Below are 25,483 nucleotides of genomic sequence, written 5' to 3' on the forward strand. Positions count from 1 at the left end.
AGAAGCTGGCAAAAATGCACTTTACTGGAACAGGTAAGAAAGGAAAGCATTTAGAGCTAGATGAGTGGTCTGCAAATGAGCATTCTCGGTTACAAAAAGAACACCTTGCAGGAATGCAGACTTATAGATCTTCAGCAAAGCAATTACTTGCCCCGTATTGCCGGTGCTTTAGTTGGGTGGCTAACCACCAGTTGGGATCTTATGTGTAAGTGCACATGGCCTGCCTTAAGATATCAGAAATTAGAGCACCATTTGTCCTGAACCTTTGCCATGTGGTTCTTACATTGTTGACATTTGAGCAGTAAACAAAACGGTCTATATAGCCTGCACTCTGTCACATTGCGTTCTTTTTTCCATGCTCTAAGAAATTTCTCTAGGGGAAAAAAACTGTTATAGGATGTTATGCTTTCCCATGGTACTTGATTAGGTGTTCCCTTTATGTGGTGCCCTAAGAAACGCTAACTGTGGCGTTCTACTGTATGACTAATTTGGCAAATTCAAACTGTGTTGCAGTGGGGTCTTTAACACAGTTTTGTAAGTGTTTCTTTTCTGAATACTATTCTGGGTGACTAGGCGCATAGCTAATTGAGGCAATGTGGCACAAGGTAAAATAACTTTTGGAAAAGCAAATCAAGGACAAAGACAGAAAGAGCGGCGTAGGGTGGTTTTTCGGCTTCTCCTCTTTAAGTGAAGCTTTCATAAATAGAAGATTTTGGTGGCATCCGCGAAAAACCCGGTGCCGGCAAGCACATAAAAATGCAGCCCTCGAAGGTGTGCCTGTCACATGCCTATTTGTATGCGCCGTTTTCCAATAATTGATGCTCTCTCGATCGTGGACTTGTCGGCGACTCAATTGTTTCGGATATGGCTGAGCTACTTATCGAGGACACTTGTCATTTCGCATTGCCGTATTTCATTGTTGCCTGGATAAGAATGCAGGACCGTCGTTGTTGCCTGCAGCAAATGAAGTGTTGTGCTGCTAAGCACGTGGACGAAGGTCCAATTGCCGGCATGGAGGAAGGAAACAGTTAGGAGGGAGCATTGTACAATGCGACAGAAAAAAAAGGAAAAGTAGTGCGTCACACACGTGCATGCCAATCTTCGCTTGCCCCCATTTTCCTGACAGAGTACCTGAAATTTTATTTACCAAAAGTTATCTTGCTCTGTGCCACATTACCTCGATTCCCCTTTCTAAAGCTGCAAACGCGAGACAACAAATAAGACGTGGCCCTACCTTGTTCTCGCTGTCCTCCGTGACGCTATAGGTGAGGTCCGTCTCCTCAAAGCCCGTGGCACTCATACGCTGGTCCGGTCCCGGACCCGGTGGACCCGTTGTTCCCTGGGGCGGGTCGGGTGAGTTGAGGCACGTCTGGATTAAGGCCTTGCCGGCGTCGGACGTGATCATGGGCTGTAGCTTACGCGTGGCAAACGTGTACACGTGGCCCGTCTCTGACGCAACCAGCAACATCACCTGGGTGCCTGTCAGCGTGGACAGTTCGTACGCCTGAAACACACAGACAGCAACAATGGTTCGCTATAGTGGTCCTCAAATACTTAGGACATCAAGGCACCTTTTAGACATTCTTTTGCAATAGCAATTATAGGTATACCGTGGAAGCATATAAGTCATCACTGTACAGCTTTAAACACAGAATGTCATACAGTTAACTAGAGGGAAAACTGGCGCAACTGATACTGCCATATGCATGGGAATGCTAAGATGTGTCGGATTCGAATTGGCATTGTTCACAGCGAGCCCGGACACCTCAGAGACGCATCTAGCTCCAACACGTTCTTTGCATCTCTGAATGGTTAATTTTGTATTGAAGCAGCACGTAGTAATCTTGTTCTGTCTTAGGATTACACAGAAGCAAGTATTATTTTACTTTGAGAACTTCCGCTTCGATGTACACTTTTATGAAACGTAAGAGGTTGCGAGTGTCCGCTGAAGTTGAAATAGTGACGACAAAGTAAGTGTTCACTCAGCAGCAATTTGTTGTCCGTTTCTTTCGCTATTTGGTTTTGCTGTACAGACGAGTGAACTTTTATTCTAGAATATAATATGGGCGAATGAGATCCATTTATGAAGGTTTTATTTTAGAGAAGCTTTATATGTGCAGCCATATCCACATTTTAGTCCAAGCCACACTCTCAGACAAAGACGTAAGCACCAAACTTCAACTGTAGCACATGAGGCAGACATGACAAGTGCTGAACTATAAGCTATCATGAAACAACTAGCCCACCAGTACGTCTTAATCTACACTACTAATACTACTGGTGCTCCCCATTGCACTAACGCCGTGAGACATCATTTTGTAGCTGCCGAAGTGCTGTTTCTTTCTTTTCAGCGGAAGGTGCCTTGCATGCTGTATCGCACTAACATTTCACACCTGCCTATAGCTTTCATCACTACACGAGGAGTCTAAACGCAATGTTACACCTTGTTACTACTGCCAATGCTTTGCTGTTCGCGTGAAATTGCCAGTTTTTTCTTCTTTCTTACACATCTTTTTACATATGGTATAAATTGCATAGAGACAGCATATGTGAACACACTCAATTAATACCATATTGTAATACCTTCGAAAAACTGCCAAGAACCCCTTCCACATATGCACACGGGTTCGTGAAACGTGCGTGCGTTCTCCGTCATAATGGAGAAGTATAAGCATAGCAACTGTAACGCAACTCTAACAACTGTCTCTCTGACTGTAACGTACGTCCAGTGCGCCTGCGCGTGTCACTCGGCTGTGTATATAACTAGGGAAGCTTTTCTGAATAAAGCTTAGTTCGAGTAGCGCCTGCCCTGTCGCATTCGAATTCGCGCTATTCAGTATTGAAGAATATAAGCACTACATATCAGCTTACTGCGTTTGGTGTTCGTAACACCTATGTTGCTGTTGGCATCGTTAACTGTAAACAAATGGTTATATAATACATATTTGACGCTTCAAAATTTGTGTGTGCGTATACCGTTTGCACATTTCTCTAGCGTCATTCTGTAATGTTTCGCTCAATGTGAAAAAAAATGCCAGGCCTGCCTGCACTGAAACCGCAGCACAGTCACAGCGAAAGCTGGAAGAGCGGCGTTTCTAGAGCCCGTTAAGCTCTCTTGGGGCTACAATACAAGTACACTAGAAAGGTACCCACTACGCCATAAATCACAATTTTTGTGTAGTTGGGAAGCACCTACTATGCCATTATTCGTCATTCTGCGGAGAAGCGAGGCACCAGCTACACGTCTGTAAGGCATTATGTGCACTTTGTCGACGCGACGACTGATGACAATGAAGAATTATGGCTCAGCCCTTTGTAATGGGTTGGAATCTTTAAACGGCCCACCAGTTATGTAATTTGCATTGGGTGACGCCCGTTCGCTATTCCCCTCTCCCGTCATGCTGTGTAACATACGTTGACGTGGGAGAGAGACGGGGGGGGGGGCGAAGAATTTTACTCAGACCCCGAGGAAGTGGATCATGCGCTTATGGGCTTCCTTGGCAACCAATACGAAGAACCAATACGAGAAACCAATTGCGAGGAACCCACTACGCTATAAATCTTTGTAAAGCCCTTTGTAATGGGTTGGAAGCATTCAACAACCTACTCGTTGCGCAATTCGCATTGTGTGACGCCTGGTTACAGTATTCGCGTTGTGCGACGCTTGGTGCTTATTTTACTCTTCTACCCATGCTATATTGCATATGCTAATGTGGTTCCTTCCCGACATGAAGCCTGTATAGGACCTTTTTCCAAAGCAGTTTCAAGCACCGGCATGGCTCAGAGGTTGAATACTGGGCTCCCACGCAGAGGGCCCAGGTTCGAACCTCGTTCCATCCTGGAATTTTTTTCTTATTTCGTTTTTTTTTTTTCTTATTTCGAGCGATACTGGTTACGGACACCGGCGGCGGCGGCGGCGGACAACTACGGCGCCAAAAACGGCCGGTGAAATGATCTCATAACAGCTTTCGCTGTAAAACTGCGACACAGTCACCTTCCTGTGCATGCTTCGCACAACATCGATTCCCACGGTACGTGGGATCTGCCGAATTTTTTTTCTATTGGCATCCGTCACATGTTTTGCCACTCTAATAAATGGCTTGCACTGATGTAACCGGGAAGCCACCATAGGCGTGCGCAGGGTTCCCCTTCAGTGGGGGCGAACGTTCGTCGCAGCACCCTAATTATGTCAATGTATGGCGCCCCCGAGTCGCAGCGCCCTCCCTCCCTATTATGTCAATGAATGTGTGGGGCTGACTTTGGATGTTTGGCATCAGAATTTCAAAGAGGCTACGGGCCCGCCCAAATGTTGTAGTGCTTTGACACCTGTGAAAAGTGTATATCAAGCTTTTAGGTCACAGTGCTGGTATTTAAATGACTGTCGAAAGCACACTCGCTTTCGTCTCAACATTTGGTCTTCTCAACATTCAGATGAGTGTTTACTGCATCTACAACAGCACCAGAAAAGAAAACCTTCAAGCACCAGCCATCAACAAACTGTTGCCAACAAGTTAAATGCAAACCAAGTATAAAGCAAAGCATCTCTCCAGTATAATGATCTGGGAATGTTTCCTATCTGTTGTGAACTTCTAGAGGTACGTGTCAGTTGCTTTTCGAAAGCTTACTCGTTGAATCAGCCATACAAGGTTGAACAAAGGTTTGAACGTTGGCTAGTTGGTAGCATACATTACTAGTTTCCTGGAGCAAAAAATAAGAATTACAGAAGAAAGATGGGTGATGAATATGTGTCTTTCTTCTGTCATCTGTATTCTTAGCACTGGGAAACATCGATCCAGCTTTACCAGTAAGTTGAAGGGTTAGACAAATGCGCTTTCTTTCCAACGCTCCACAGCACACGGCTAACAGCTAAGCGTCCTGTTTTTTAAAAGGCATAAGCCAGTCATCACGACCGTCCGTGAGTGGGAGGGGCAGCGCGGCCGCAATTCGCTTTCTCCGCTTGGGCGACGCTCGCATATCTTACACGGGTGTCACACCATGCACACTCGATCGAGCCCCGATCAGGATCGAATTTCTCGACCGCGATTGGCTCGTTTACGCATCCAGCAAGGCAATCACGATCAAGAAACTTGATCGTGATTGGCTTGCTAGATGCGGAAACGAGTCAATTAGCGCCAACAAGCCAATCACGATCAAGAAATTCGATCCCGGTCGAGTGTCGATCAGTACACGGGCGCTTTCGATCTCGATCGGGACCGATGGGAGATCGAACTTCTCGATCCCTTCCGCATCTAACGCAAATAAGCCAATCGAAACTCGATAACGATCGACACTGCGCCGCGTGTGACGCCCGTACTAATTTCGGATCGGATCGTAATCGCAACTGGGACTGTCGCCAGACGCAAAACCAGCTCTCTCGTAGTACGAGTAATTGAAAAGGGGCCAGTCGGCTACTACTCCGGCACGGTCGACGCGTGGGTGTGGGCCGAGTGTGTGGGCAACAGTCCAAGCCGGCCCGTCTCAATCGAGGGTAGCGAGCTGCGCGGCTCTCATCGGAACAAATTAAAGCTCACGACACGAGCACCGATTTTCTTCACCGTCGTGCGCCGCACCACCTCCCCTCGCTCTTCTCTCAAACTAATTTGTCACGCATAATGCCGCGCCAGCCAAAGCGAAATACCGTTCGCTGGCTGTGCTATGCGAAAGATCAGAAAGAAAAAAGAAAACAGGCGGGGCCCCTCGCAGCAAGCAATCCCCCCCTCCTCCATTCGACAAACGATCGTCGGAGGATTGCGGAGGAGGAGAGTGCCGTGGTGATTGCACGTGCGCCGTCAAACCTCGATCGGCCGAATACCGGGCTGCGACCGCAGTCCCAAACACCCGAAACGAACGTCAGACGTCGGCAATACGTACTCTGCACGCTAAACTAACGGATCGGGGAGGCGCAAGAATCCGTATTCGTCGGGCAAACGGGCAGATGGTGGCCCTCGTTCGAGGGATCGTCACTACTCACTTTCATGCAAGCACACTCGGCACACTCGAGTCGAACGTTGCGTTTTCTCCCTCTTACCTTCTTCATGATACCCGTCTTCCGCTTGCTGAACGTCGTGTACCGGCGCAGCTTGTTGTCGATGAATTCCATCTTGATTTTGACGCGTCCCTTGGTTTTCTTGCCGTTCGGAGGCGGCACCTTTTTGGGCTGCTGCTGCTGCTGCTGTTGGTGATGCTGCTGCTGTTGCAAGAGCATGTCGTCCAGCGTCATGCCGGCGTCGACGTCGGATTGCTTCTTCTCGGCCGAGTTGCCGACGATATCGTCCAAACTCGCAGCCGTGTCGCCTACCAGTTGCGCATCGAAAGGCGTGTATGCCATTGCTTTGAGTTCCTCATGTTGACTCGATGTCTGCATCATAGCGAGGCAACGAAAACTTTCTCACCGGAAAGGGATCGGAAGTTTTCGTCAGTGATCGAGAAACGGTCCGCGCTTGTGGTCCATGTCTGCGTACATCGCTGACTCCACGCCCGATGCCGTTACGAAAATCAGAGGCACCCACACCGATCAGGCTTTTTCCACAACACCCTCGGGCCGCGCTTGAACACACACACACACACCACCGCAACTACTCACTACGACCACGCAAAAACTGAATGCCGCTTGGCTTCTTCGCACTGGCGATTCTTAGTTTTTTGTCTCGATGTGGCTGCCACCGCTGAGTTGACGCCGCGTGCCGTTACTTGGGTCGCGAGATAAATTTCAAAAAAAAAAAAAATAGACATAAGCTAAAAGACGATGAGCACGACGCGTTTATCCGAGACGATTGGCGCGTCGGCATCAGCACGACACCACGAAACGACTCGGCGCACTTGCGCGCCGCCGAATGGGCGTGGGGGGCAGGGCGAGCCGTGGAACGCACGGAACTCTCGTCTCCTTCCGCGGCTGAAAGTAGTCCGACACATGGGACGCATTTGTCGTTTCAGAGAAAGAAACGGGAAAAGTTCGTGAAAACTGCCGTTCCCGAGGGCCCTTAGGTTCGAGAATGCGTGCACCCACCTACGGTTTGCCGTGATTTGCGGCGCGAAAGTCGTCAATCTACGACTAGCGGAGGTGCGTCCCTGGAGGAGATCACCTGTCGACGCGGGTTTGCCATATATGGGAATGAACGTCGCCATATATGGACCGTCCTGCCATATATGGAATTGGGACTAAACTTGAAAAGTTTTTATCCCGCTTTTCTCTCCCACATCCTCGGAGCGCGCCCGCACAAAAGTTCGCGCTTCACCGCGATGTGCCCGTGGCGAGATTTCGTTGCCTCGCAAAGAGATGCGTTTTGGAGACCGAATGGCCCCCATTCCTCCCATGAACTTTTTACCTTCTCATATATTTGTCGCTGAAAAAGCTAGCTCAGACTCACAAATTTTAGTCAAAAACCTCATTAGGCTCTGCCCGAGATATGTTACAACTCAACTATTTTTCGCTTTTGATGGCTTTGTTCAGCAAGAACCTCATTTCCAACTCCAATGTGAAAAAGAAATGGAGTGATGAATATGCAATTGCAATTGTGCAAATGTTGGTCAGCTTGCAACTCAACTATTAGACTGAGATTGCATCAATGTTCCTGTTGAATGAAATCTCGTTGATACAATCTTTCACCGCGGGGAACGTGAAAATTAAGCGTACTATCCAAAAATTGTATTGGCAAACTCCGAGAGCTTGCAAATGAGTGTGCTCGACACCTCAAGAACAGCAGGCAACACACTTTTATAAAGCAAGTAACAATTGAAATAGCTCGTCTGTTCGTGCTCAACTTTCCTATGTCCACGAAAAAAAAGTTTTCTGGGAGTTAAAAAAAACGGTGTCATTTTCTCACTCAGATCAGCATTTGTGGGTTGTAGGAATATATGCTATTTAGGCTAGTATATACTTACATTATTACCAAACATAAAATTATTTTCAAAACATAACTACGCACATACATTGTCCATATGGGGGGTTGACTGGGTTGACTGGGGACTGGGGACAGCAAACATATGCGGCAACATTAGCCGAGATTCAATCGACCATAGTAAGCCCATATTAGCAGTCATTAACCCAACAATAGTCGGCGCTAACCATTGCTCGGTAGCATGCGAGTGAATATACAGTAGGCTAAGACACCATTCGCCTATCTTCAGAAATTGTGGGGTATATGCTGAGGTATGCCCTTGTAAAGACGACCTTGCGATTGTGATAACAGGAGCAAGCATGTGGCCCCAAAAAACTTTCGGTTATGTGACCTATGCAATTCACCAGAGCAAAAAGCGTGTTTTTAAGCTGTTTCAGTGTATGGAAAGTTCGAAGAAGCATAGTCAGTCACTGTCGTTGCACACTGCACCAACATTTTCATCTCATATTCTCAAGTGATCTTGGCCGTATATCGAGTGATTACCTACAGCAGGGTTGCTGCTGGTGGCTACTTTGCACCAGTTTGGCCACTTTACGATCCTGCATGGTGATGAAAATTTCCGGGTGGCACCATAGCTACATTGAAAATTTATTTTGGCGCATTTAATAACCGGTTTCCTTATTATTTGCACATAAAATAGCAAGAAATCCCAAGGAATAACTATTGTTTCCAAGCTTTCCTGTCGTGTTAGCCAATGCACATGCATGTCCTCCCTTTTCCTGCGGGCTGGTGCACATCAAGGAACCCAACGTGCGGCGCGACTGCGTAGACGCAGTGACAAAGTTGCATACAAGTAAGCAAACGCGTGGCTAGCACACTGTTGACGCTGCCCACCATGTATGCTGATGCTGTGCACCAGTTTTTAATGCTGAAGCACAGTGCCTGTTCTGTGAACTTGACAGAGATATCTTCAACAAAATGAAGCTGGACTGTTCATCTTAAACCAGATTTCGCTACTTGAATCTGGACTGGTATATGGCAACTGTATATCAATATCGGTCTACGGCTTCAAGGAAAAATAGCTTCAACATTTTATTTTCCTACAGAGTTGTAAGCCCAAAATTGCTTTGGAAAGAAATATTGTAGACAAATTGCATGCAGGCACACTAAACTTGTAATAATTACTTGTAATTTATTTGCAACTTACCCATGGCTCGAAGGGCAAGCAAGAGGGAAATGTATTGTGCTCATTATACTACACTTTTGCTTATTCAAAGTAATAATATATATTTCTCAATAATAACTCTATTCATAATATCACTTTCATTGTATTTGGCTACAAATTTGGTGCTAAATTTATATGGCACAGCTACTTTGGCTACTTTTAGCTTGTGTTTTGGCTACCTTTTCAAATATGTCCAACAGAAATCCTGACTTACAGGGATACCTTCAGATGCATGGTGCAACATTATTGTAGGAGCGAGTCTGAGCATTCTCGTTGCCAGCTCCTCCAGTCAGTATACACTGAAAGGTCTAGAATTTGGCATTTAGTCTATATCTACCTATTAATAAAACGCTTGGGGAATCCTCTTGGCACTTATGAGGATTGCGTACAATGGGATTGTGTTATGTGCATGTTTTTGATTAGAATCGAGCTGACATTTGCCACAGGTAAACTCGCGTTGGTCTATGTTCATAGCCAATGCTCATCATAAAAGAAGGCAATGTGGGCAAACATGGACACTAGAGAAGGGAACAAGACAACACAAATGCCAACTATCAACTGAAACTTCAGTGGAAAAGAAAGTGGACATAAAAGCTTATCTGCGCATGCCTATAGGTATGGTAGCACTACGTGTTGTCAATCAGGCACACATAATGATTTACGCTAGGGATAAATGTTTGGGTATTTCATTTATTTTTCATGTAAGTTAAGTTAAGGCTGGGCCACCCCTGCACTTCCACTACTATCGATACGCCAGGCCTCAAGCATTAGATGCATGCCTTCATTCTTGTACCTATGTAACACTACACATTCCTCAAAATTTTTTTTGCTTATTTAGACCCTCGACAATGCAATGATAGCTTAGGTGGTGAGCACCTGGTTAATGACCTCTTATGCTCCATTAGTCTTCGACTAGCACAGTGGCCTGTGTCCCCTGCGTAGGAATGGCCGCAGCTAAAAGGAACCTTATATACGAGTCTGTAAATTTGTTGGTGTTTTTAATGAAACAATGTCTATCTGCCTTTTGTCTACTACCTGTTCAATCTTTCTCTGCACGGAGGTGCACAACTTAATTACCTAGCTTATTGGCAGCCGTAAAAACAGCACCACATTTACTTCCCACTTCCTTTAGCCTTTGCGGTATGGAACGGATGTAAGGAATATCTACAACTCGCTTTTTGTTGCTATTGCTTTCTGCAGTCATGTGTGGACTCCACGAAATGAACTTCAAGTGGTTAGTGACAGTGAATACTGAAATGCGAAGATAACATACAACAGATGCATAATCTGCAAGTAATTTTGTGCACGCACGATTTGGTGAGAGACAACTTAAGGCATGATATGGCAATTTCGTATTTCACAACATTAGAACGCTTCGACGAGATGTTGAAACGTGGATTTGAAGATCTAAGGGAGTACAGCCAGCACATGTGGCCCTCCTGAAACGTTAAGGTTCCCGTCCTTTCATTGACAGTCGGCGTCTGTGTTGTTTCGATTTCCTCTCTTGTATACGCGTTTGCAAGCCTTGCCTTCTATTAGGATGAATACTTACCAACTAGATCAGCTTTCTGTCGTTCATAACCAATAACTCCAAGTGAATGCTATGTTGAATGTGTTCAAACCTGCACACAAGTCTTAATATTCGCTGAACACAACAGTCTTTATAAATAGAACTACATGAATGTGTCCATGTAGCAGATTTCTTTAATGCCAGTAATGCTATAGCAAGAAAACTAGGGTATAGGATGGGGTGAGCCATTGAAAATGAGACACAGGTGTCATTAAAGCTGAAAATTAGTTTTAAATTGCAAAGGTAGCAACCAACGCTTCTTTACAGAAACGGAACTAAAATTTGGGCGTACAACAAAAACTAGATTTGTTATGTTTTTTTACGTTTGTCGATGTATGAAAATTGCCACATATTAGGGTTGTTTTTTGCACTAAAAATACAAATATACCTAGGCTACTAATTCTAGTTCCAGTTATGTAAATTTCACTAATTAACACATGCGAAAATTTTTGTTTGCTTATGCCTTCTAGTTCCCGAGAAAAAAGTACACAAACCTCCAAAAATGTTTTGAGAAAAGCGCAGAGACCATGTTGAGATACAGCCACATTTCCTGTCAATGTGTCGAAGAAAAAGGACCGAAAATTATTTTTGAAACCACGAGTACTCGAGTGTGATATCCGAAAGATAAAGAAATTCTCTATCAGATGATTGCAAAATCTCAAAACCGAAATTTTTGACCACACCAAGACTCACCCCACCTTAAATAGCAGTTTCTAAGTCAGCATAATAGATCCCGAGCTAAATTTGAGACAGCAAATCTAGGATACACAAAGTATCATTGGAAACTAATATCAGAATGAATTTCGTGGCTCTGTACTACTTCAACCATCTGGTTTTCTTGAACATGCATCTAGTGAGAGTCTTAGTACATTCGTAACTTTTGGGTGTTAGTGGGATACAGGGGCGTAAGCATGAGCAGCCTGAAATCCCTTTAGAGCAGCCAGGGTGGCGATGCCATCTAGTGATGCACAGCTCAAAGATACAATCATAACTATAATTGCTGTGATGAAGTGTACACTGTCAATTTTTATGAAAGGGAACACGCGAGCGTGTGGCCGGCGAGCTCCGGCGGCTGCTTGTAGCGCCTTCAGGCGTGCGCGAGAGCAACCACGGTCGCTTTTCGCGTCATCTAGTGGCGAATAAAACAACCAGTCATGGGTAAAATGCAACTAGCTGCAAGATTGCAACCCCCTCCCCCTTCAAGCCGATTACGCAAGAGGCCGGGCCAGCGGCGTGTCGTCTGCTGCTTGTAAACTGTGTTTGGCACGCGGGAGCAATCGAAACGCCGAAACTCTGCCGCTTGGCTTTTGGTGAAACGCCGAAGCTCTGCCGCTTGTCATTAAAGAGGAGTGGGAGAAGCTGAGAAGAGACAGGTCCCTAACCGCCGCTCTTTATCAATCCCTACCAGCTAGAATGGCAGCTGTCAGGGCCGCAAACGGTGACGCCACCAGGTACTAACAATTCTCATAATCTGTTTTTACTTTTAATGTTGACGTCAAAAGCAAGACGACGTTTTTCCAGTTTCAATAAACGCATTGAAATTTTTTTCATGTTTCATGCTCACGTCATTTATGTTACTGATAATTATCGATCAAAATCTTTACAACCATGACAAAGCCTTTTATACTTCTCTTTGATGTGCAGTGCCATTTCGCGCTCTCATCACGAACCCAGCGTAAGTCACTATGCATGACTTTAAAGCATCGAGCTCAGACATGCCAGTACATTTTTTAACGACAGGTGACACGTTCTCGGCCAAGTGGGATTCTACTCAGAAAAATGTTTTCCACAGCATTCGATGCGAGATTTGAAAACCGGAAACCAGGAACGAAAGTTCACTTGACTGCACCGCTGTCGCTGAAATCGCTCTAAATCGGCCGAAGTGCAACGCGCGAAAGCCAAGCGGCAGAGCTTCGGCGTTTCGATTGCTCCCGCGTGCCAAACAGTTTACAAGCAGCAGACGACACGCCGCTGGACCGGCCTCTTGCGTAATCGGCTTGAAGGGGGAGGGGGTTGCAATCTTGCAGCTGGCTGCATATTACCCATGACTGGTTGTTTTATTCATCACTAGATGACGCGAAAAGAGATCGTGGTTGCTCTCGCGCACGCCTGAAGGCGCTGCAAGCAGCCGCCGGAGCTCGCGGGCCACACGCTCGCGTGTTCCCTTTCATAAAAATTGACAGTGTACATGCTACTTTGCTGCCGGCGTAAACTTTCAGCAGTGGCAATCGTGAAGATGTCACCTCTTCAAACCTTTTTCAGCAAGGCCACTCCTTCAGAGTGTCACAAGATGTGCCTGCTTCCACTGACCCATTCTGCTAACGCCCTCGCGTGCACCAGATATAATAAGCCTCGCTAATATCTAAGCCTGCAAGCATTTTCAGATTTCAGTCCCACTGAGTATGGCCACTGTGACCAGGAATCGAATTTTAAACATTGTGCTTGGCCAAGCGAAGACTTCTTGGGCATGTACAGTACTCGCGGATTGAAAAGCATTTTTTTAAAGTATAAAGACTTCTATGAGCAATGTTGCTGCAAATCTGGCTGCTAAGGGTAATGTTGGCTCTGATGTAAGTGTTATAGTCGAAATTAAGCTGATACGTCATGAATTGTACATGCTGGAAACGAAAGTATGAGCATTGCTTAGTCCTAAATTTTCGACTTTCAATCTGCGGGTACTGTATACATGCACAGAATGCTGCACCATTTAGTCAAAGAATATCACAGCAACCTGTCGTTGCAAGGCCTCACTGTACGAGACAGGTTCATGCTATTTTCGCACCCTTTAATAGATTGCTTTGACGTGGTCTGGTTGCACAATGGCTGAGTTTAGTCAAGGCACCATTTCGGATGAAGATGGAAAAAAAAGGAGTCCAGTCGATGCAAAAATTAATGCGGCTCATTCGTTTATTCGCTTTCCTAGGCGCTATGCCCAACTTGGTGCATGCTGGTCCGTTAGTGGTGCTGGTGCTCTGAAATAAAGAGAACAACAAAAACAAGCGTTACGCTCATGATTTTAGCTTTCAGTAAGATCTACGACGCAAGTTTTTGTGGCCTGAACAACAATGAACATCCCAGACATCGAATCTGCCTTTATGATAAATAGGTATGCGTTGTAATGCACTATTAGTGCAATTAAATTAGGCAATCTGATCTGAGATTATGCAAGGTGATAAGCGAATGCTGTTAATTGGCTGGAACGATGTAGTGTCATGATATCGTCACCATCACTTCATCATCAACTTTTAAAGACCATGTAGCTGATCATCTTCAATACGTTGACTGCTTATCGTTCACTGCTTTAAAGTAATAAACTGAATTGAACATGGCAATGTTAAACGGCGACTAAACAGGCTCTGACTTTTTCTTTTTTAATGCCTCCCAAGCAAGCTTGCTTATTTGTACAGAAGGCTGCGATGATCACATTTTGCGAATAGCAGAGCACTGCGCAGATGCTCCATTTCAAAAAAAATTACAGGCCTGTGCGAAACACGCGGCGCAGTCACAGCGAAAGCTGATGGAGTGGCCTTTCTAGAGCCCCTTGTAAACTCTCTTGAGGCGACTACGGCAAGTACAGTGGCAAGGTGCCCACTACGCCATAAATCACCATAATTTCATGAAGTAGGGAAATGCCCACTAGTATGGCAGTATTCATCATTATGCGGAGAAGCAAGGTACCCACTGATTTAAACCACTCAATCGTTACGCAGTTCACACTGTGTGGCGCCTGCTGTTACTTTACTCTTCTACTATGGTACCTTACATCTGCTAATGTGATTCCCTGCCAGGCATGACAAGTGTATAGGGTTTTTTCGGGGGAGTTTCAAGTACTGGCTTGGTCCTGTGGTAGGATACTTAACTGCCATGCAGAAGACACAGGTTGAAATTTCGTCAAATCCTGAATTTTTTTTTCTTATTGTGCACGATAGCGGTTATGGACACCGGTGCGGTGTACAACTATGCCAGCAAAATCGGCTGTTGTGATCGCATAGCAGCTTTCGCTGTAAAACGATTGCCGTGCCCTCTCCAGCGTCTATCCATTCATCTTCACCTGTGAAGTAACATAACATTGTCCTTGGGCAACGTTATGAAGCACTGAGCTTGTCGATTGGTCTTGAGTGCTACAAAATGGCACCTTGGCCCTGCTGTGATGTGGTTTTGGCCACGCAGTTTTCGTGTATTCGTTTACCTCGTCAATGCCTCGCACTGCGCTTCCTTGTTGCCCCGCCTGTGGGTAACTGACACGGGTGACACGTGGACGAAGCCTTGCTCGGTTCACTGGCTGTGCGCAGGTGACGTAATCACAGATGCCATGTTACGTTGCCAATGTGGGTGCAGTCACGACAGCGCCTACCCTTCTGCGCGGCGCAGAAGGATAATAATAATAATATCTGGGGTTTAACGTCTCAAAACCACGATATGATTACGAGAGACACCGTAGTGGAGGGCTCCGGAAATTTCGACCACCTGGGGTTCTTTAATGTGCACCTAAAGTACACGGGCCTCAAACATTTTTGCCTCCATCGAAAATGCAGCCGTGGTGGCTGAAATTTGATCCCGCGACCTTCGGTCAGCAGTCGAGCGCCATAACCACTAGACCACCGTCGCGGGGCGGCACAGAAGGATAGGGAGGCCGAGAAACCGAAACTAGCCAAAGCGGCTGTTCTATCCTCTGCAACTTCTTTATTACATCATTTATTTGCAAAATTCTTGCGGCAGCATGTTTGAAACATACAAGTACGCAGTTATTCCTTCATCACAAATTTTGTACTTCGGAGTTCTTTACTGGCCCTTTAAACCATGCAGCAATTAAAATTAAATTTTAAGCGTGATCTATTTGGCTAAACAGCAGCTGCCACGATCGGCTGAATTTGGAGAGGTTTGCAAATAAAGCTTATCTTCAAAACCTGCGAGTTCAGTGAATCGGCACACACCAAGTGACCCAGAAATGCTGTCAGAAGTCACTCCAGTCACCTATCTGCATAAACTCACCTTCTGCCTGCTTGCGCATGAGTTCCCGGTGAGCCGCAACTGCCTGTGGGGAGTTGACTGCAAGAGTAAAATCAAACACCAACATCAGAATGCTTCACCACACGAATCATACAGAGAGAAAGAGTCAGACGACTGAGAAGCGGTTCCCCTCTAGGCAATATTGTAGGAAAGAACTACAGAAGATTGAGCTATAGTCTGTTACAACCTAGGAAAAAATATAAGCTCCGCCCACAAAACTGCGGCACGCTCGCCCTTCACCTGTGAAAGATAGTCGTGCTAGCTGGTTTCCGCTCAAACCATAAGTACTTTTCTCGACTGGTGTAAATAACACGCATATTAAGAGTCAAAGGTTTATTGTTACTACTTAAAGGGACACTAAAGGCAAATATTAAGTCGACGTTGATTGTTGAAATAGCGGTCCAGAAACCTCGTAGTGCTGCTTTTGTACCAAGGAAGTGCTTATTTTGAAATAAAATCACGTTTTTAGTGGTCCGCATCGCGTTAGCGCGCTTCAAATCTCCCGCCTGAAAATACGACTTTCATACGTCACTGCTGCCGTGCCCAACGTTGCCCGCTTTTACTGCGCGGCCGCCGACACTAGTAGCAGCCGAGCGGAAGTAGCGGGACCCACAGTAGCAACAACGGCGCTGCGGCAAAGACTTGCTCGGATGGGCACATTCAAAGCCTTCACCAAGTTGCGGTTTGTCTCGTAATCCTCAGTACGAAAGTGCAGCGAGCACACACGCAGACGTTTTGACTGTTTAGCACACTGGCGCAATGGCATGACACTAAGCCACTTCGAGCGTAAGGGTTCATTCCACGGCACCCAGTGAAAAGACACACCGGTTTCCTTGCTGCGCAGCACTGGCGTTGTGCACCATTCGGGCATCCGGCAATATCACACGCATGCGGCATTTTGTCGAACTTTCTGTCAGAGCGACTTTCACGAGCACGCAAAACATGCACGGCAGTACGCGATCCCGAAACTACCACTGAGACGGGCGAGGCGCAGTTCGGCGAAAACGGAACCTTAGAATCACGCGCGCCGTTCCCCATGGCAACGCCACGGAGGTTTTGTTTTCCATGAATCAAGCGGAAACGAACAAACAGCATTTTATTACGTCTTTTGATGCTCGGAATGTTCTTTTTTTACTGCTGCTAGTTTGATTACTAGTGATTTATTGTAGGCCGACTTCCATACGTCATCGGGATCACTTCGAAAATGTCCCACTCGTGGCGCTCATCATGTGATACATTTAGCTTAATTTCTCGGTAAGTAGGGCACTGCTGTTGATAATATTGCCGTTTTAGAAGTTGTCATACATTGGGCTTTCACTCTGACATAAATTGTTATTTGCCTTTAGTGTCCCTTTAAGACGTTACCTTTGGCCTGAGCAGCGATGTCAGAAGGCCAGACAAAATTTACCAGGACTGTTCAAGTTTACGGCCTAAAACCTGCGATACAAACATGTGTCTGCATGGGAAAGCCAACTTTCTGAAACATTGATAAGTTTTGATGTCACAAAAATGAGTAAGCGCTATTGCATGTTGCATTTCTCTGTGGGAGGGACGGTGATGGCTGTGGGCGGAGCTGACATTTTTTTCTTAGGTTGTAACCGACTAATAGTTCATGGGGATTTACCATGAAAGAGGGTAAGGCGTGGAGACACGGACGTGTAAAAAGAAAATGAGAGACAATGCAGGCACCTTTGTCTCCTTGTTTTTCTTCTCACCTGTCTGCGTCTGTGTGCTGTGCCCTCTTTAACATTGAAAGAAACTATGCTCGCTTGGCTATTGTGAAAGGCCTCAGAAAACGCTTGTGTCGCTGCTCAAACAAAACAAACATTCTTGTTAAGCGGAACACGAAGGGTCCGGAAAAAAAATATGTTCCATTTAATGGAAGTTTTGTATACCGAGAAAGATGTGAAGGGGTGCAGCAGTCAAATACTAAAGTGAAAACCCAACCAAATTCGGAGGCAGTTGTTCCATTCAAACGGCAATTCCGCATAGCTGGTTTCCGTTTACCAAGACCTTTCTTTAGCTGCAAAGGTCAGTATGCACTCTTACAAGTACCTTCGGTAAAACTCCACTGGCAACTGAGTTTATTAATGTTAGCTAGAGCATGAGTTAATAACATAATAACAATATCTGGGGTTTTACGTGCTAAAACCACAGATATGATTATGAGGCACATCATAGTGTTGGGCTCTGGAAATTTCAACCATCTGGTGTTCTTCAACGTGCTCCGACAACGCACAATAGAAGGACCTCTAGCATTTCCCCTCCATCAAAATGCGAATGACGCGGCCGGGATTGAACACTTGACCTTCGGTCAACGGTCGATAAAAATGGTTGTGATTGGATGTGGCTATGAACTGGAGTGCACTCGAATTCGATTGGACCCGCGATACTTAACGTGTCATGTGTTACTTATAGCCGGCGAGTTGCAGTGGTCATGTACGTCAGTGCGAGTGACCACTGGTCAGTGTGCAGGCCTGTAAAGTGTGACTAAAATGAGGGTGAACACGAAGTGAGTGAACATTGGGAGTAGTAATTACAGAGGTCAACACTCTTGTCTAGAACACTGGAACGGCGCCCTCCGGAATGCAATGAAGACGTCTGTTGATTACACCCGCTTTGAGAGGCCCAATAACAGATTGCTTGCATGTGACGTCACGGACGCAGCTTCTGGACGTACTGGTACTCCACGATGGTGGCTTTGATGACAAAGTTTCAGTTAACCTGCTTCAATGTGATGACGACGTGGCAGGAACGCCTCTGTGCGTAAATAACGAGAGAAGTCACATGCGATGTTTTGATAACATTAATGTGACATCGAAAACCTCGCGTCCTCCAATGCTGGTGCTCCAACACTGGCTTCAATGACGTAAATGCCATCTATCTATAGCATGCATGGCCACTAAGGACGAATGCTCAAGTGTGGGTTATCTGAAACTACTTGTTACTGATATACACGGCGCCGGAGTGTGCTGGAACGTGCCGTTCCAGTGTTCTAGACAAGTGTGTTGGCCTCTGTACTGCGGCAGGGTATTATATGACGACCAACCACAACTGCTACCGCAAAACCTCGCTTGTGGGGCCGGAGCCCACGCCGGCGTCCTTGCACGGTACAACACTCACCGGCCTTGTTAATGGGATACACCATGAAGACCATGTATAGCACCAGGCCACCGCAGAAGAAGTATCTGATGAGCCAGAACTTCTGGAAGTGGAACTTGTAGGGGAACTGGGCGATCTTTGCCGACGCCGTGTAGGGGTACTTCATACGCCTGCTGTGCGCCCCGGTGGCAACCGTCTTGGCCGAGGACGCCGCCGCCGAAGTAGACTGCTGCCTGCGGATGATTGAGATATATCTTCTTTAAAAAAAGTGCGTGCTGCCTGGAGTCACACACGAGTGATTAACATAACCTCACGAGTTCCCGTTTCGCAGCGGTGTAGAACATGCGAGGCGTACCACGTGAAACTTCGCAAAGAAGCGTTTTAAACTAAGACGTTGGATACCTGGATAGTCTGGCGATAGCACCGGCCACCAGCCGCACGGACTGCATCCTTGATTCTAACGGTATTTAACTTGTTAAGCAAAAGTTATAAGCAGCCAATGTGCTAACTCAAAGGACAAATGGAGGCCGCACGAAAGTTGTTGAAATGTAACAGTAACTCATTCGAACTAGTCGCTCTTATCTGTGATGCTGAAGGTCTCCGCAGCTCTATTAAAGCGCTGCAAACGAAATAGATGTCTAATTAGTGGTTCGAAAAAAATTGTGTAGGTAATTGATAATTTTCTAGAGTCATATTTCAAGTTTTGCGCAGTGACGTTGCCTACATTTGTAGCGTAGGTGTACTAATAAATTTGTTTCGCAACTCAAGCGTTTGCTGTCGGCGCCGTGGTAGCGGGCGCATTCCTGAACCGAGCGCGTCAAACTGGCTCACTGAACTTGTTTTCACGACTCTCAATCCTCAGTATTCGTAATGGCGGCCTCAGCTGACGAGCAAATAGTCAACTTTCTATGCTAGCGAGCCGCGACCGTAAGCAGTTAATCAAGTTTAAGCGCGCAATAAATGACAAGACATCGCGGGACGTGATGTCAATGCAACAGATGTCAGAATGTGTGACGTCTGCTGCTCGCTGCTAGAACTTTTCGAGAAATGTAAGCAAGGCATGCATTTTTCTCGCTCTTTTTATTTTTCCCCCGATGGTGGTGGTAGGGGGGGGGGGGGTATTGCGCGGTTAAGCCTACCGACTGACCCCCCAAAATTGCTAGTTTATCATTCCTGCATCGACGTTTTTTTGTGTGAACGGTAACGTTTGTCTGAGAGCGTCGCTACAACCGGCGCGTCCGCTGACTCCAGGGCGTCCATAACGATTTGCAAAGGCGAAACCTTGCTGTGCCACCGCGGAGAGCTTTTAACTCCTCTCTTTTTTTGACTCCACGCAGATGATGCTGAAAACTCGTGCGGCCAGCGTTCACCACTCACCAAGAACGACATACTGGTGCTGTGCAGCTACGTGCAATCTTGGAACCAGAGGTAAAGTTTTTGTCGCTTGATCGTGGCATACTTCACTCGCGCGTCGGATGATGCTTCCCCCATGTTGCTCGAGCTTAGACGGGTCGCTGTGCATCCCTGAAGCTAACGCGCTTTGCGGTGGACTGATCTGACGGACCGGTGTGTAATCTAGGAAACGGTAAACAACTGCCCGGTTTTTATCGGCCTCGCAACAGCCCTGCGACGCGTCCTGTGTCCACGAAGGCCGGAGCGGTACCCCTAATGAATCCGTGTCTCACGCACGTTGGTTGTTGTTGTTTGACCTCGTGCATGTGCCATACTTTTTGTCACCCGCAGCGCTTGCGATGAAATCAAATACCTTTAAACCTCCTGCCCGTTCATGCGTTAACAACCAGGCGTTCGGCACATTTTACGCGATCACTGTCGACTAGAAATCGGTGCACACAGCGCGATCGCCGTGCGCTTACCGGAAAGGGTTTGTTGTTGTCTGGATGTGTTGGATGTTGCGCGGCTAGCAACGCCTCCGCTACCTGTCGTGTGCTTATCGATAAAACGTGCGCAAAACTGGACCCCGCAGCTGCTGCGGGTAAGGTCCTACGGCGCGTCTGTTGCAGTTGACCGCGTTATGGTGTAGATCCGCTGGAGTTTTCGTGCCATTCGCAGCCGAAGCCGAACCTGTGGTCTCAAAGCTGTCTGCATCCAAATGCTAGCGGAGTTTAATTCATAGCACCTCTGTGATTCGGGGGCGCTTTAGCTTAAGCCCCCTGTCGCGTTTTATTCGGGCAGCTTTGGCATTGATTCTTGTGAATCCAGGTTCTCATAGTAAAGTGAATGAAGAGTTGCATTAGGGGCAATTTATCATACATTTGCCTTGGAATATTTGCACCGTAAAGTCCACACACAACAACACAAGATTGTACGAATTGAGACTGCAGTGAAGAAGTCATTTACGGTATTCCTCTGACCTGCTGAAGAGTATGTTGGACAGACAGGAACACGTATTAATGCAAGACTTAGAGAACGCCGAAATTGTCAACAGATTACCCATTCTGGTAATCTTGGTCCTCATGCGTCGCAGTTAAAGTGTGCACCGCAGTTCGAAAAAAAAAAACCATTTTATCAAATGTGCGCGACTCAACGGAAATATTTTTTACTGAAGCAAATGTGATCACACATGCAGGAGATTGCGTGCCATCAATAAATCTGTTAGGAGGAATTAAGGTTATTCGAAGAAACTAACTAACAAAATGGTAATTGATCTAAACAAAATACTTAGGAGTGCACACGCTGTAGTGATACACTGTTCTGTTATCTTTCTTGAAGTAACAAGAATGCTACCCGTGTATGAATGACAAAATCACTTGCAACAAAATTGACATAGTGGGACTGCTTGACAAACGCTTCAGCATGGACCCATTGAGGGCGCTGCAGCAGTTGAGAGAGCTGTGTGATGCAACCAGTGGTGGTCTAACTCCGCCATTTGCTCTATTTTGCAACAATCCAACCACTCTGCACACTTCGCTGTGCCAAGTCCAGTATAAGTTGCTCCAACTGCGCCAAAGTTCACAGTTGGGGCCTTTCACACAGCAACCGAGCGTTTTCCGACCAAAATATTTACATTTTACATTGCCTTGGCGCTCTATGGCCATTGTAGCCTTTGCGCCATTAAACCCTAATAATAATAGTAATAATAATGTTCTTGGTCTGGTTCGAAGAACCTCGAGAGCCTTTGGTATTGCGGCGGAACGCCTCCCTCTCCCGCTTTTCACCAATGCGCTTTTTCTCATTAAATCATACATATTCAGAGTGTACAAGTACTTGTTCCTGGGCAAGTTGGTGCCTAAGTTAGCAAAGCATGTTATTCCTGGTGCAATGCTTGAAACATGAAGAAAGGACAGATAAGAGAGCTCCACTGTCTTTGCTTCTGTGCCTTTTTTCGCATTTCAAGCATTGTGCTAGAAAAGTACATGCTACCTGCTCATTTATGGCAGCAAGGCTGCCTTGAAGCAGACAAGACCACTTGTCGAAACATTGGCAAGGCTGCCTTGTAGAAGACCAGACCACTTGTCAAAACATTGGCAAGGATGCCCTGAAGACAAGGCCACTTGTCAAAACGTTGGCTCCATCGACACCCCCTCTTCAAGGCTTTTTCTTCTCTGCCTGCACTATGCACCATCAAACGTCACCAGCAGCAACCTTGCCACTGTGAACTGCTCCAGTAACTCGGTAAATTGGAAGTGACAGAAGTTTACAGTAAAACTAATCTTTTGGTAAACTATGAACTGCACTGGGGTCACTGTGTCATGAAAGGAAGCCATCATTCTTGTTTGTACAAGTTTCTTGTCCTTGAGAAAAAAAGCGAGAAAAGGCAGGGAGGTTAACTGGATGCACATTTGGTTTGCTACCCTGCACTGGGGTTAGGGATAAAGGAGCAAGAAGAGGTAGAATGGTATCGAGACAGGGAGAACACTGATCATGTGCACATGCTTGGAGGGGCACATCAAGTCTACAGGTGGTGGCAGAGAGCTGTTGACTTTGGGTACACGAGCAACGCCTCGATTGCTTCCTGCGCAATTGACACACTTGGCCATTGTCCTAGAATGGGCATGGTCTCACGTCCAGTCAATTTACTATCATCCATGAGGGTATTGCTGGGTGTTGTATGAGCGCAAACACACAGGATGTGTTCAGTGGTCTCTTCGGTCCAGCAAGAGTCACATGTAGATTTGTCAGCCATTCCAAAGTGAAGCGAGCATGCCTTTGTGAATGCAATCCGCATGCAGAGCGTCCACACACTTCCCTCTTTTTGGATTTTGTTTTGCATAACAAAGCTAAAACAAAGCATGTATTTCATAATTGCCTTATAATAATTTTGATGTAGTTCTTTACCCTTGTAGACTATTACTCTGTTTTTGCTTTTCTTTAGCTTTGTTGAAGTACTACATACGAGAACTAAAGAATGTTTACTAATGCATTGTATGTTGTTTTAGCTGTCAGGGATAGGGGCAAGAACCAGGTGAAGCTGCTAGATAGCAGCTTTTTGTTCTTGCCCTTGTGTTTGTTATAATGCTCACGCTCTAATGAATGTCAAATGAATCATTGATTGATATTAGTTATCTCGGGCTTAGAACAGGGGATCTTAAAAGGCTGCGATATTTAGAGTAAAACAGCGATGAAAATGAGACTATACTCGCGGACAACTTTTCTTGACAATGAAGCTACGGGCTTCTGCGCATGTACTCCTACACAAAGTAGTCAGGTTTGGCGTGTTTCATACCTCTATGGAAAGTGATGGCTGCGCGTCATCAGCATTGCATAGCACTTTCTTTGTCTGCTTAGATGGCCATTTGTTAATAAACTTCATTGCAAATTCCCGAGTCGAGTAGACGGAAGAGCCGGAAGGCGACGGACACTCACCTGTAGACATAGGAGCCGTTTAGTGTTTAAGGTAAGCGTAATAGGTGTGACATTCTTACGCTCGCAAAAACGCAAGACAGGCCCATAGCCAGGGCACCCCCCCTTTCGAAATTCTGATGGAGGGGGGTGTTTTACTGAAAATAAATAATAAAAATAGGTCTTTTTCCGAAGTAGCCAAGACTTTCAGCAAGACCCCCCCCCCTCGAAAAAAATGCCTGGCTACGGACCTGATGCGAGATGACAATGTATAAAGCAAAATAAATATAAATATCTCGCTGGTGTGTGCTGTGTCCAGTGCCAAAGAGCTTCCTGTGGAAAATGGAGTGCTTTTTTTGTTTCTCATGTAGAATGCATTCACTAGCGGTAGCATTCGTGCAATTTGGCTTCGTAGCCTTCACTTCATTGCCTAGAAAAGTTGTCCTCAAGTCTAGGAAAAAAGGTTGCAGAGGGTCCCTAAGCATATTTTTTTGAAATGAGAACACGAAAGCGTTTTATTAGGTTTTATGCTCCATTCAATCACCTTTGCTCATTTTTGTGACGTCATACACCTTACGGAAAATTCCGATAGTTGGTGAATCCACACAGACACATGTTCGTGTCGCTGGTTTCAAGTCGAACATTTGAATGTCCTGGCAAATTTCGTTGGAGATTCTGACATCACTGTGTAGCCAAAGGTCATATTGTGGGTAGGAATGACGAGTCTTTAGGTTTCAGTATGCTTTTCGATGTGGTATTTATATTAGCACAGAAAAAATACTTATGGCTCAAAAGGAGACCAGTTCTCATGACTCTTTTGCATGGGTAATTTACAAGCGCGCCAAGGCCTTGCGGGCGGAGCTTACTGTAGAATAGATTTGAGTGCATAAAGACTGGACACAGGCAGACGAGATGGCTCAGTGAGCGTTTGTTCAGTTGTGTTGTCTTCTTGTGTCCCATCTTTTTGTGCTCAAATCTATTCTAGACGATGAACCAACACAACCAGCAAAGAATTGTATTCATTCTTAGGTTTTAAGCAACGATAGTCATGTATTAACCAGCTCCCTGAAGTGCTACATTCTTATGGTTGAACACGCAGGCAATGCACTTGCTGCTACAAGGACCCACAGAGCTTCGACAAGTTCAACGCGGTCATCCAGGGCCTGCTGCAAACGGTGCTGCTGCTGCTACGGCAACTGCGGCAGCGGCTGAGTACTGCCGACGATCGGGAAGTGCCGGACGAGTCTGCCCTGCTGGACAGCCAAGATAGCAACCATGCAGCTGCTTGTGAGTTAGCATGCTGTTTTGCATGTAGTTGTAGTAGATGTGTTCCGATGGAGTTGTAGATGTGTTTTAATGAAGTTTGATGTGTTTCCATGGAGTTGTAGTTGGGTTTCGAAGATGTTGTTTAGGTGTTTCATAGATGTGTTGTAGATATTTTTGGATGGAGTTGTGTTTCGTAGATGTTTACATGTGTTTCGATGGAGTTGTAAGGTGTGCTTCCCAGATGCATTGTAGACATGTTTCAATGGAGTTGTCTTAGTCACAGGGAAAGGGAACGCTTTAATTAAGAGGACATAGAGGCAATTGCTGAGTAAATCTAGGTTGTCGGATTAGCCTTCTGTAAAGCTCTGGAATTTCATGCAGAAATTTTAAAGAAGTGGAACTTTGACTTTCTTTTTTAATAATCAACCTAATCTAACACAAATATAGTTTTTGAAATGACTGCGATATCAGTTTAAATTGATGTCGTACTCCTCTTGTAGTGCCCCTTTAAAGTTAGCTGCATTACATTTTTCACAGGTTCACACATATAGAGCTTTAACGTAATGATGTTTCTTTTTTTTTTCTAATATAAGGTGTCAAGTTGCAAAGGGCCAAGTTGAGTCAAACTGCAGGCATATTATGTTACTTGTGCTAAAGCCCTCTTCTTAACAG

General features: G+C 45.8%; 3 protein-coding genes across 3 annotated transcripts in view; 1 reads left to right on the forward strand and 2 right to left on the reverse strand.

Annotated features, from left to right (window-relative positions):
• LOC119373610 (serum response factor) overlaps positions 1 to 6,823 on the reverse strand; it is a 37,074-nt gene extending 30,251 nt beyond the window's left edge. The window contains exons 1-2 of the mRNA XM_037643662.2: positions 6,029 to 6,823; positions 1,235 to 1,504 (exon numbers count right to left, since the gene is read on the reverse strand). Coding sequence (XP_037499590.1) covers positions 1,235 to 1,504; positions 6,029 to 6,367 — 609 coding nt within the window. The 5' untranslated portion in view covers positions 6,368 to 6,823. The remainder of the gene's footprint in view (positions 1 to 1,234; positions 1,505 to 6,028) is intronic.
• Positions 6,824 to 13,522: 6,699 nt separating this feature from the next.
• Positions 13,523 to 19,316, reverse strand: LOC119374612 (uncharacterized). Its single transcript, XM_037644778.2, has 4 exons — positions 19,148 to 19,316; positions 18,767 to 18,978; positions 15,626 to 15,682; positions 13,523 to 13,605 (listed from the first exon to the last, which is right to left on the reverse strand). Exons 1-4 carry the CDS (start codon positions 19,192 to 19,194, stop codon positions 13,589 to 13,591), a joined length of 333 nt encoding a protein of 110 aa, XP_037500706.1. The 5' UTR covers positions 19,195 to 19,316; the 3' UTR covers positions 13,523 to 13,588.
• A 265-nt stretch (positions 19,317 to 19,581) lies between these two features.
• LOC119374613 (ubiquitin carboxyl-terminal hydrolase 34) overlaps positions 19,582 to 25,483 on the forward strand; it is a 152,743-nt gene continuing 146,841 nt past the window's right edge. The window contains exons 1-3 of the mRNA XM_049411107.1: positions 19,582 to 19,794; positions 20,083 to 20,173; positions 24,645 to 24,832. Coding sequence (XP_049267064.1) covers positions 19,752 to 19,794; positions 20,083 to 20,173; positions 24,645 to 24,832 — 322 coding nt within the window. The 5' untranslated portion in view covers positions 19,582 to 19,751. The remainder of the gene's footprint in view (positions 19,795 to 20,082; positions 20,174 to 24,644; positions 24,833 to 25,483) is intronic.

Source organism: Rhipicephalus sanguineus, chromosome 11 (genome assembly GCF_013339695.2).
Source record: "Rhipicephalus sanguineus isolate Rsan-2018 chromosome 11, BIME_Rsan_1.4, whole genome shotgun sequence".
Taxonomy (NCBI): domain Eukaryota; kingdom Metazoa; phylum Arthropoda; class Arachnida; order Ixodida; family Ixodidae; genus Rhipicephalus; species Rhipicephalus sanguineus.